General features: G+C 37.3%; 3 protein-coding genes across 3 annotated transcripts; 1 reads left to right on the top strand and 2 right to left on the bottom strand.

Moving 5' to 3' along the window:
* The first annotated feature begins 2,296 nt into the window (after positions 1–2,296).
* On the top strand, positions 2,297–4,222 carry LOC106313269 (PHD finger protein ALFIN-LIKE 4). Its single transcript, XM_013751037.1, has 5 exons — positions 2,297–2,495; positions 2,591–2,623; positions 3,058–3,286; positions 3,392–3,524; positions 3,692–4,222. Exons 1-5 carry the CDS (start codon positions 2,399–2,401, stop codon positions 3,971–3,973), a joined length of 774 nt encoding a protein of 257 aa, XP_013606491.1. The 5' UTR covers positions 2,297–2,398; the 3' UTR covers positions 3,974–4,222.
* Positions 4,223–4,496: 274 nt separating this feature from the next.
* LOC106316483 (solute carrier family 25 member 44-like) lies at positions 4,497–5,741 on the bottom strand. Its single transcript, XM_013754376.1, has one exon. The coding sequence runs from the start codon at positions 5,605–5,607 to the stop codon at positions 4,618–4,620; it is 990 nt and encodes a 329-aa protein (XP_013609830.1). The 5' UTR covers positions 5,608–5,741; the 3' UTR covers positions 4,497–4,617.
* A 1,813-nt stretch (positions 5,742–7,554) lies between these two features.
* On the bottom strand, positions 7,555–10,472 carry LOC106315952 (probable 28S rRNA (cytosine-C(5))-methyltransferase). The gene is made up of 13 exons (XM_013753805.1): positions 10,203–10,472; positions 10,042–10,100; positions 9,854–9,904; positions 9,645–9,780; positions 9,485–9,570; positions 9,262–9,360; positions 9,131–9,184; positions 8,915–9,059; positions 8,724–8,785; positions 8,374–8,461; positions 8,224–8,304; positions 7,994–8,155; positions 7,555–7,916 (listed from the first exon to the last, which is right to left on the bottom strand). Exons 1-13 carry the CDS (start codon positions 10,438–10,440, stop codon positions 7,720–7,722), a joined length of 1,458 nt encoding a protein of 485 aa, XP_013609259.1. The 5' UTR covers positions 10,441–10,472; the 3' UTR covers positions 7,555–7,719.
* Positions 10,473–12,000: the final 1,528 nt, after the last annotated feature.

Here is a 12,000-nt window from a genome sequence, read left to right on the forward strand (position 1 = left end):
CATATCATATTCTAAAAATGGTGGTAATACAACTGACGGTTTACAAGATAAAATAAAATAAAAAAATATATAAACTATAAAATATAAACTATAAAACTATTATGCTTATTAATGTTATTAAATAATTATTTAACACATGTAAAATTTTAAAATACATATTATCACTTAGACAAAATAAATATTTATTTACAAAAATAAAAGCAAACATCCACAAGGTCGTGGTTTAAATGTACACAAATTTAAAACCATTTATATTTTCTTATCAATTACATCAAATTTATATTATATTTTATTTTCTTACAAATTTAAATCTTAATTTGTATATTTTCCAAATTTGATAGAAGTTTAACAATCATTTTATTTTCTTAAAAATATTATAGCTAATGATTCATTTATAAATAGCATGCTAATTCACAATTGTCTATTCTCGTACTTTTTATTTAAAAAATTTGTTCGCTATATATCTAAGAGGGATCTTATTATATAAATGTTAGATTTTTTATACAATACCTAATATCGGTGATACATTTTACGTTAAAAACTTAACGGTCGCGCAAATCAAGTTCTAGTAACCCTTAAATGTACGTATTGTTATATTACCATATTAACAAAGAAAATTTGGCGCTAAAAAGCAAACGAACCCTACCTATGTTATCTACTAGGGGTGGGCACTCGGATATCCATTCGGGTTCGGTTCAGATCTAATAGGGTTTCAGATTTTCAGGTTTAAAAATTTTAGCTCCATTCGGGTATTTTTAAATTCCGGTTCGGGTTCGGTTCGGATCTTTGTTGGTTCGGTTTGGGTTCGGATAACCCATTTAAATTATTTTTAAAATTTTAATATTCATTATATGCCTAAAATTTCTCAAAATATATAAAACAAAATAATATATTACATTTAAATTTGTATAATATATGTCAAATACCTAAAATTAACATATAAATTGGTTTGATTTGAATATTTGGATAGAAATCAATAGATATTTTAAGCATTTTAATATTTTGAATATATTTTAGCTATTTTAGATATTTACTTTCGACTATTTATGTATATTTTCAAGTATTTTAGGCAACTTAAAAGTATCTTATATATTTTGGATGTTTTTAATATATATTAAATCTAAAAATAAATATTTAGGTATATAAATCTATTTTGGTTACATTCGGATACCTGAGATACTTTGGTTCGGATCGGATTCGATTTCGGTTCTTTAGATACTAAAATTTTGAACCCGTTCAGATATTTAATCAATTTCGGTTCGGATTTGGTACTATTTTTTTGGATCGGGTTCGGTTTGGTTCTTCGAATTCGGGTTTTTTCCCAGCCCTATTAACTACTTTAAAAAAAAATATGAAAAAGAACGCAACCGAAAACGAAGAAACGAAGATATGACTCTGATACTATGAAAATTTAGAATTTCGATAATCCAATAAAGCATCTCTAGAGCATGAAACATATTACTACCAATAAGCTTATTAGTACTCTCAAAATCGAGACGCGTCAAAATTCAAGAGGTTCATAAAGTAACGTTCATCGTAGGTCTGGGCATTTTACCCGGACCCGAAGACCCGAACCGGAACCGACTCGAAAATACAGGTTCGGATCCGGATCCAGGTCCATGCTAAGTACCTATTGGATATTTTTTTTGGACCCGCGGGTCTCGGTTCGGATCCGGGTCCTACCCGAGACCTGTTCGGATACCCGAAGTATCCGCAAATAATTGTATATACTAGGTATATTTGGGTGATTAGGTATATTTTTGATATTTTGGGTTTGAATTTTCGGGTATAATTGTAGGTTTTTGGTGAAATTTTAGATTTTTAGAAAATATAATTTGGGTATTTAGGTAAAATTCGGGTATGTTTTAGGTTTTCAGGTCTGATTTTGGATAAATTTTTGGATATTTTTGCGGTTTTTTGGGTATTTTTAGAGTTTTCGGATCCAGTTCGGGTATTTCGGATCTATTTCGGATCCTAAATACCCGAACCGATCCGGATCCGAAATATATCCAAAATTTTTGGATATTTTACGGGTATTAAAATTATAGACCCGAACCGACCCGGACCAGACAAGACCCGACACGGAACCGATCCGAAAAGTTATAAGTACCTATATGGATCTAAATTACTAGGATCCGAAAGACCCGGACCCGACAATACTCGACCCGAACCCGATCCGAGGATCCGGATGCCCAGGCCTAGCTCATCGTGCTCGCTTCCCCATCTGATTGTCTCTCTCTCATTAGCGGACTCCTCCTCATATTATTAAATCCGCTTAATATTATTTTTTGTGTCCGCCCTTTTTCACAAATTCACAGGGCAAAGTCAAATACACCTTCTCTCTTCTTCTTCTTCTTCTTCCGTTGTCTCTGCGAAGAAGCTATTCTGTAAGAAGATTATGGACGGAGGTGGCGCGTACAACCCACGCACGGTGGAGGAAGTTTACAGAGATTTCAAGGGCCGTAGGAGTGGCATGATTAAAGCTTTAACCTCAGGTAAGTAATTGGTTTCATCAAACACTTTTGTCCTCTTCGTTTCTTCTTCCATTGTTCATCAAAAACTTAACTTAAAAGGTTTCTCCTTCTCGCAGATGTTCAGGAGTTTTACCGACTTTGTGATCCAGGTGAGTGATTTGGGTTATGGGTTTGACGAAAGTTACAGTCTTTATTGTGTTTCTTTGGTGCTCTGTTTTGAAGCTGAGTGTTGAGTGATGCATTAGGGTGTTTTGATAGTTTATCTTCTCTGTTTTTGTCTGAATTATAATGAGTAAAGTGTTGATTTTTATTTGACTTTTTGAATACTGTTTTTTTTTTTTTAAATGTTCATTTCGTGATTGGCTTTTAGCATCGTGTTGCCTGTGATAGGCACGAGGATGTGAGTTGTTTGATAGTATTTGAATCTGGTGGGTTTGAGAGACTTGAAAGTGCTCTTTGATTCACCATTCAAGGTTTGTTTTTTGTGTGTTTCTTAGTGTTGGTTTTGGTCCTTGTTTTCCATTTTTAATCTATGGTTTAAAGACAGCAATGAAACAGTTTTGGTTCTGTTCCTTGATTGTAGAAAAGGAGAACTTGTGTCTCTATGGGCGCCCAGATGAGCACTGGGAAGTGAACTTACCAGCTGAAGAGGTTCCCCCGGAGCTCCCAGAGCCTGTCTTGGGCATCAACTTTGCCCGAGACGGGATGCAGGAAAAGGACTGGTTGTCCCTTGTTGCTGTCCACAGTGATGCATGGCTTCTCGCTGTTGCTTTCTTTTTCGGAGCCAGGTTTGGATTTGACAAAGCTGATAGGTATGTTGCATCTCCTTAGCCACACTTTGAGTCTTATCTACTTGCTTATATGTGTTTATGCAGCTCTTTATGAATTGATGTTGTTCCACCTTTCTGTTGCTGCAGGAAAAGGCTTTTCAATATGATGAATGATCTTCCATCGATATTTGAGGTTGTGGCTGGCACTGCTAAGAAACAATCAAAGGAGAAATCTTCTGTTTCCAACAATAGTAGCAACAGATCCAAATCAAACTCCAAGGTAATTGAGTGGGATAATCTGTTTATAATATTGCTAGACGGTAATTAGGTGCTTTATAGGAGATTATTGATTAGGCGGGCGCATAAACCTGAACTAGACCGATTTTTATAACACTGGTTTTTATCCATCTTACTTAAAACCTTTGGTTCTTTTTTTTGAAATTACAGCGAGGATCAGAACCGAGGCCCAAGCTGACAAAGCCTGAGCCCAAAGATGAGGAGGAGGAGGAAGAGGAAGGTGTGGAAGAAGAGGAGGATGAGGATGATGAGCAAGGGGAAACACAGTGTGGGGCATGTGGTGAGAGCTATGCAGCTGATGAGTTCTGGATCTGCTGTGATCTCTGTGAGAACTGGTTCCATGGGAAGTGTGTGAAGATAACACCAGCCAGAGCCGAGCACATTAAGCAGTATAAGTGCCCATCTTGCAGCAACAAGAGGGCTCGGTCCTAAAATTCAATTCTGTGTATTTGCCTTTGCATATGATGTAACAGCCTAACTCTTTGGTTTAGATCAGATTTGTTGGTTAAGTTAAGACTTCTTTTCGCCTTCTTAGGGAAGACATTTAGTTATCATTTGTTACAAATGGTTATTGAGTGAAGCATCTATGTGTTTAGGGTTTGATCCTTGTTCTGTCTTATGTTTGTTCATTAGAGAATAAAACATTTTAATTCTCAATCAAAGTGTTTGTTCTATTTCCAATGTTCTAGAATCGGTTTAGCCTCTTCTTTTCTCCATCTTAGGAAGACATTAGTTATCATTCATAGGCACCAACTCGTACTAAAGTGATTTTCTTAAAATCTGATTTGTACAATCCAAATCGGTTTAAACTGTTTTGTATCGGTTTAAATAAATCTAACTTAACCTACATCTGTTATATTAAATAATAATGTTCTGAATAACTTGTATGGTCGGTAGATCTTTATAAAGCGCCTACTTATTTTCTAGCAAACATTGTATAGGAAACTGTGGCCGTAGGAAACAACTCTGTGTTTAGGGTGTGATCCTTAGTATGTTTTATGAGTGTTTTTTTAGAGAAGAAAACATTTTTAAACCTAAGAAAAGGAGAAACTGAGTCTATGAATGATTTTAACATGTCATGTCTGCTTCTTTACCGCCAGGCGCTTCAAGAACTCATAGGTTGTGATCATTGTTGTTGCGGACATAGACATTGAGACCCACCTTGGTCCCAACCCTCTATAACAAGCCCCAAAGCCTCCTTCCCTCATCAAGCTCCTCACCGTCTGCATCACTGTCATTGCTCGTCTCCTCCCATTCTCTTCTGCGTCCAAGACTTGTAACCTTGTCTTGATTGTGTCTACAGGCATAGTTATCAAAGCTGAGCAACCGCTTGCCGTGACTGCACTCAGCGATTGAACCACCACTGAGCCACCACCGTCTTGACGCTTGAGCCGAGACCAAATTGATTTCTGAGCTAAAGAATAAGACGCCCACCAGACAGCGTTTGAAGGTGCATAAGTCAAGATAGAGAGACCAAACCCTCTGTAGAACCCTCTCGGTCCATCAGTGCAAAGAATCTTTCTAAAAGCATCAAACCCATTAGTGTATCTGCAAGAAGTCAACGAGACATCGCCTTGAACCATAAGCCGTTGGCTCACGACATCAACCGGTGTCCAAACCACCTGAGCAGCCACGGCAGAGGCCAAACCAGCTGCACCGTTGGCAACAGCCATAGATGTTGTATCAGACAAACCTAACCTAACGGTTGCTTGACCAACACAACTCTTGGTGATCTCTAGAGCCGTCATGTAGAGGGCACGTGCCGGGATGGTTCCAAGCAAAGACGTTCCAAAGCCCTTGTAGAAGCCTTTTAGACCCTCGAGTCTAGCGATGGCCAGAGAGATGTTGGCGCAGGAGATGCGGGTTGGGGAGACTTGTTGCCTTGTTTTGAGGACAAGGATAGGGTAAAGAGCGGTGGATACACCGGAGAAGAGAGCGGCGCCGAGGAAGAAGAATCTTGGTTTATCAAGCATTTGCCAGTCTATATCTTTTGGCATATGTACCTGAGAAGAAGACGATGTTGTTGCTGCTCTTTTCTCCTCTTTTATCAACGCACCTAAACTCATTTTTAAGCTAAATCTTTCCTTAAATAGATCAAAGATGCTCAAAAGCGACCTAAAGAACCTAGTCAGCTATATATAGTAAGTGAAAAGAGAGATAAGTTATCTATAACATGGCAAGTGTTTTCATTCACTTAGTGTTGTGAAACTATCTTGTGGAGAAGAGAGAGTAGGATATATAAATCCGTAGGAGAAGAGGAATCTCTGTGGATTTGTTAGCTTTTAAAACTATGAACTCGGTAGAGAATATATTATTTAAAAAATTGGAAGGAGCCAAAACAATGGGTTGTATTGGATAAACACACAACTCGATTAGTAGTGTGACTCAAAAGGCTGCGAGACAGAGAGAGCCATGGGTTGGAAATGATTGGAGGAGACGTGGTTAACGTTTATTAGTTTATGCTAGAGAAACTTGCCGCTTTTTTTTTTTTTAAGGTTGCATCAGCCTTAGGGGTGTCAATTCGGGCTGGCCCGGCCCGGTCCGGCCCAAACCCGCTAAGCCCGTAAATATTTGAGCCCGGCCCGGCCCGGCCCGAAAATAATTTGGGCCTAGAATTCAAAGCCCGGTCCGGCCCTTATAGGGCTACAGGGCTTTTCGGGCTTTTGTGGGCTTTTCGAAAAATAATTTGTCATTGTCATTTCCATCGTTTTAATACATGTGAATTTTCATTAAAAAAAAGAGTTTCATTTTTAAAAAATAAAAAAAGTATAAAGTGAGTTTAAAATTTTCTTGTCTATCACAAATTTTTTATTTTTTCGTATGTTTTAAAAACATTTTATACACAAACCAAATTTAATAAGATTTAAATAATCAAATATCAATTAAAACAAAAAATATAAGAGAACAAAATTTATGATAAACATGGTCAAACGTTTTATACTTTATATTTTGAAAATAAAAACATGTTGTACATGAAAGAAGAATGTACTTTTGTAAAATTTAAAATGTAACACTTGTAATGATGAAACAATAAAGTGCATTAAAAACTTTTATATTTGCTTTATTAGAGTTTAGATAAAAATATTAAAATAATATATCAATACTAATAATAGTTTCGATTACAAGAAAGAAGGATAATATTTACGCTAAAATATAAATTTCGGGTTTTCGGGCCGGCCCTAGCCCAAACGGACTTAAGCCCAAAATACCCAAAGCCCAAATGGGCTTAGCCCGAAAGGCCCAATTTTTTTTTGGGCTTATAAAGCTAAGTCCAAGCTCGGTAATTTTTAGGGCTGGGCGGGTTCGGGCTACGGGCTTCGGCCCTAGTTGACATGTCTAATCAGCCTGAGAGGAGTTTGGCTTCTGTCCGGATCGCCCACATATTTCATCATTCTATGGGTTAACATTTTTTTATTCTCCCCTTTGTCAAAAAAAAAAGATTTATTTATTCTTTCTTTTTTCCCTGATTTAGTTTCTTTTCTTTGTTGCACCTTAATGTTGAGTTTCTCATTTTAATTTTCTAGAAATATTGTATTTACCAATAACCATTTCTAAATAAAATTTAGTGATTTTAGATAATATGTAAAATGTGGAAATCCCCTTGGTTTAGTTGATTAACGGTTCAATAAAGTTACTACATAAAATTTGAAGTTTGAATCCTAAAAATGTGATTATGCAGATTTAACGAAATTATTTACATAAAATCTTCACAATCATTAGTCGTGAATTTTTCATAAAATAGTTCAATATAGTGTGAAAAGAACAGTTTGATATAAATTCCTATAAGAATAATAGGACTCTTGGTTTTGTAATTGTTGATGTAACAATTCTCATAATTCCTAATAAATAATAACTCAGAGTTTAAATAGGAAATAATATGTAAAATGTTTACTATCTTCAAAGTATTAGTCTACATTCTTATTATCCAATGCTCACATCTCTCTTTCTCTGTGTATTACAGGTTTCAATGGTAAGTTGGTAACCGAATGCAATGTTGTGTATTTCAGTGTGGATCAAAGTTAAAGAGGTTCTTGTTTTTACTTTTCAGAAGTCTTCCATGCCTTTGTTGCAAAACATCAATATAACGACATGAAGATTAAACAAAAGTTTGATAACTATCAAGTCTATTACGTGAGAATTAAGAAACCTAGTCTTCTGAGTTGCTACTTGATATGAAGCTACCTCATCCGCCCATTCCAAGCTCTGAAGAACACTTTAGGCCAAAGAAACGGATGACCCTGTTTGCGTCTTCTTCTACACTCTCTTTCAGGAATCTCAGACGAGTTCGAGTTCTCGAGTTTGCTTGTCTTGGTGAACAAAGCGATGAAGAACCCTTCTTTGTCCTCCTCTGGATCCATCCTGAGTAAATGCTCAGCTGCAAGACAAAAAACCCCAACATGATCATCAACTTGTTTAAGAAACCAAAACGGTAAGGGTGACGATGATACTTACATCCAGCTAATACAGGGAGACCACGACGCTGCCACTGAGGGAAAGGGGTAGCGAGTTCGAAGCCCAAGGATGAAGCCAAAGGTAAAACAGATGAGACCACATCTTCGTTTTCTATCTGGTGGATGGAGCATGTGCTGTATACGACTCTCTCAACCTGTGGAACTACAAGTGCATAGGCAATAGGATGAGTAACTAATTCAATATACATGAGAGTAAGGATGTAAACTCACAGGAGAGTGCATGAGCAAGAGCCTTCTTCTGGAAAACAGCGAGCTTGTGGAGTCTTATGGAGTCATAGTTCTTGTTGTTATCTACATGGAAGAGTGTCTTAAAAGTTCAGTCACTACGTAAGATAATACACACAAGAATGAGTTAGAAACCTGCTGAATGAGAAGGGAGAAGATGGTCCAAACGATCTGTGATGGTTCCAGAGCCAGAGCAAGAAGGATCCAACAATATAGCCCGAACCTGAGATAATCAGCCACATGCACTCAAATGACTGCATCTTCTTACCAATGTTCAAGAAATCGCTAAGCGGTAACTAAGCCCTTTATATAATATTATTGATTAAGCGAACGCCTAGACTAGACTTGATTTTTTAACACAGACCGATTTTTTTTTTAAAAACATTCTAGAAAAATCATTTCTAGAATTTTTAAAACCCTGGTTACTACTGTTCATTCCACATAGTGACTTCTCTTGACGGCAGAAGACTAAGTAAATGCTTTACCTTTGCAAACGAAGGATCTTCGGGATCTAGTCCCAAGAAATCACCATGAAAGACTTCAATATCTACAGCTTGAGGTTAAGAAAAGCAATCATGGACAGGAGGCAAGACTTGAGAAGCATTCAGATTTGTTCTTCAAGTTACTTGGAACAAAACTATCAAAACAAAAGCTGAAAGGGTAAAGAGAAGGATACTGGTAGCACCAGAGAGCTTTATAGTCTGTTCCAAACGCTTTACACGTTCTTCATTCAGCTCACACGCTATGATTTTCCCTTGTCCTTTCATAAGAGCAGCAAGATTAATAGTTTTGTTTCCTGGAGCTGCACATGCATCAATAACCTTCACAAAAAGAGGCAAAAACTTAGCATGATACTACCACAATCTACCAAATAGAAAAATGTGGGCGCCACCTCCCAATCTGCTTCTGGCTGTAGTGCTGCTGCTACCATTGAACTTCCCTTTCCCTATCAGAAGAAATGAATATTAATTAAAATAAATTATATATTAAAACAGAATTAACAAAGATCATTCACCGTTTTACCTGCAAAAATATACGCCCATTCTTAACCAAATGATGAGCATGCAAATCGCTGACAGGTGGCATCACCAACAGGTCAGGAACTGTCTCATCCTTCTGCACCTATTTTCATTTTGAAAACAAAAAAGTGAGAAAAATGAAATCAGGACACATAGATCATAAAAAGGACCGTTCACACATGTTACACTTATCCAAGATTTCAATTTCACTAACTAGTTAGTGTTACCTTATAGAGCTTCCCCAGCTCCTGCACTGCCGAATCAACATCCATCTTGAGTGTATTTACGTGAACATAACGTGGTTTCAAAGGACCTGCACACAATTTATAAAATCAATACACAGAAAAGAATCTCAAAACACAATAGCTTAGGTTATCATATTATTACCATTGAGCTGAGAAACACCCAACAACTCATCAACAGTTTCAGCTTTCTTCCTCACTAGAAGCGTGGCTAGACTTGACACTAGAGCATCTTTACGTTTCATGAGAAACTTCTCAGCATCACCAATCAATGGAGGCTCCTGCAATCAAAGTAGCTCCCTTGAGATAAAAAAAAAACAAAACACAGCTAGAGAAGCTCACAAAAGCTATTACCTTTCCGAAAAGGATATCATAGCAAATAATGTAAACCAATGGTTCTTGTCTCTATACAAACAAAAAAAAATCAAACTTTAGCATTGTGGGTAAGTTAAAGGAGCAAACTTTATAGCAATTACGATGAACCCAAAGAGAAGTAAACTTTAAAGTATCGAACTTTATAGCAATTACGATAAACCCATTACCTTCCATTTGCTATTCAACACGTTAGCGATTTCAAGAACTTCTTTTATTACAGTAAGATCTGCAGACAAGACAATGACAAGACAAAGACATATCAGTTACTGTCTGAACATCAGAGAGAGAGAGAGAGAGAGAGTAAGAAGAAGTTGTTGACAATAAATACGTTTGAGGGTCTCGCAGACGAGAGCGAAGGTGCCGCGTTTGTTGCGGACGGAAGGGCTGAAGACGAGTGACTTTATCGAAGCGACGGCTCGACGCTCGGCGTCTCCTCGGAGAACTGTGCCGAGGACCTTAGCTGCTTCCCTCGATGCGTACAGAGATGATCTCTCGGCGCTGGAGAACTTTTGCTTGGCAGGCTGGCGCGTGGCTTTCGGCGGCGCGTTGGATTTGCGACGCGCCATTTAACCAATTCGCAGAGCTAAAACCCTTTCTTCTGAGACTTCTTCACCGTTTAAAGCTCTTTAAACCCACCGCGACTTTCCGGTTTTGTTAAACCGGACCAAATTTACACCACCGCCATGGTTTCGTATTTTTTAACTTTTTATAAAAATTAAAGGGCAAATGTCCAAAATAGCACATTTCTAAGTTTATATCACAAAAATAGCACTCAAAAACTAAAATGATCAAAATATCACATTTCTAAGTTTATATCTTATCCCCAAAACCTCATTTCTCAATTCTAAACTCTAAACCCTAAATCCTAAACCCTAAACTTTAAACCCTAAACCCTAAATTCTAAACCCTAAACCCTAAACCCTAAACTCTAAACCCTAAATCCTAAACTCTAAATCATAAACCCCACCCTTTAACTCTAAACCCTAAGTTTGTGACTTTTGATAAAACATTAAGTGCTATTTTTGTGACTTTTGATTTTGAGTGCTAGTTTAAGAACAAAAACTTGATTTAGTGCTATTTTTGTTTTTTTCTTAAAATTAAACTTGGGATTTACCGTAGGCATTTTCATGCGGTTACTGATTACTAAATTTTAATAATGGATTAGAAAATTAAATGAATTTGTTTATTATTAGATTAATAGTTTTATTTTTGATCAGATTTAATTTATTTATTTATGAATTTATAAATATTGGTTATAATAGATTTTAATAGATTTAACACTTTTTTGGTTAAAAATACTAAGATATAATTCCGAGAAAAACCTACATATTTGCAAATATTAATTAAAATCTATAAACTTTTACTGGCCGTTAAATTTAAATCATTAAATTTTGCAATTTTTTTTGTAAATTCTATAAAGTTATTATTGGCCGTTAAATTTAAAATGATAACCAGAGTAGGGTCCTTAATTTATACATATGTATTCAGATCTCTTTTGTAGTTGTTTGATTCACACCTATGATGTTGATTTAAGTCGTTTTATCCTCAAATAAATGTACCTATGATATATGTACAACTAGTCCTTATTCAATTCTTAGGGCTAAAAAGAATATGAACCCGCTTTAGGCTGCATAAACTAAGGTCTAGGAAGTAGGGAGAATCTATACATAGCAACAGTTCGCCCTAGCTCGTCTCTCCCTGCCACGAAAATCGAGGCACCGTTTCTTCTTAGTTTCGTCGACGCCGGCAACGACCTACCTCGCCGGCGTCGTCTTTGTCCGTCTCCCTTGATGCCTCGTTTCAAGTCTGCTTCTCTTTCCATCGCCGCTGCTGTTCCGTTCATCTCTGCCGCGACTGCTGCTGCGTTCGTCTCCGACGCGACTGCCGCGTTGTTCGTCTCCGACGCGACTGCCGCGTTGTTCATCTCCACCATTACTGCTACTGTTTCAAATCGTTTGGGTTCAAGCGTGCTCCTGAAGTCCACCGTCTCTTATGTTGTCCGCTTATCTGGGGATTCCCGGAAAGCAATGTCAAGCGGGTCCTCCGCTCCTCGTATTCCTTGTCGCTGCTCCTCCGTTCTGCGTGTTCCTTGGTGTTGTGGCTCCTACTCCTGGTGCGTCAGATCT

This window comes from Brassica oleracea, chromosome C9 (assembly GCF_000695525.1).
Source record: "Brassica oleracea var. oleracea cultivar TO1000 chromosome C9, BOL, whole genome shotgun sequence".
Lineage (NCBI taxonomy): Eukaryota > Viridiplantae > Streptophyta > Magnoliopsida > Brassicales > Brassicaceae > Brassica > Brassica oleracea.

What these genes read in the sequence shown, in the direction of transcription:
- LOC106315952 (XM_013753805.1), bottom strand. Translation starts at nt 10,440, where the DNA reads ATGGCGCGTCGCAAATCCAACGCGCCGCCGAAAGCCACGCGCCAGCCT. An exon ending in AGCCAGAAGCAGATTGGGAG is followed by an intron (nt 9,060 to 9,130) that starts GTGGCGCCCACA and finishes CTTTTTGTGAAG; the next exon opens with GTTATTGATGCATGTGCAGC. An exon ending in AAAGCTCTCTGGTGCTACCA is followed by an intron (nt 8,786 to 8,914) that starts GTATCCTTCTCT and finishes CTCAAGCTGTAG; the next exon opens with ATATTGAAGTCTTTCATGGT.
- LOC106316483 (XM_013754376.1), bottom strand. Translation starts at nt 5,607, where the DNA reads ATGAGTTTAGGTGCGTTGATAAAAGAGGAGAAAAGAGCAGCAACAACA.
- LOC106313269 (XM_013751037.1), top strand. Translation starts at nt 2,399, where the DNA reads ATGGACGGAGGTGGCGCGTACAACCCACGCACGGTGGAGGAAGTTTAC. An exon ending in GGATTTGACAAAGCTGATAG is followed by an intron (nt 3,287 to 3,391) that starts GTATGTTGCATC and finishes CTGTTGCTGCAG; the next exon opens with GAAAAGGCTTTTCAATATGA. An exon ending in GATCCAAATCAAACTCCAAG is followed by an intron (nt 3,525 to 3,691) that starts GTAATTGAGTGG and finishes TTGAAATTACAG; the next exon opens with CGAGGATCAGAACCGAGGCC.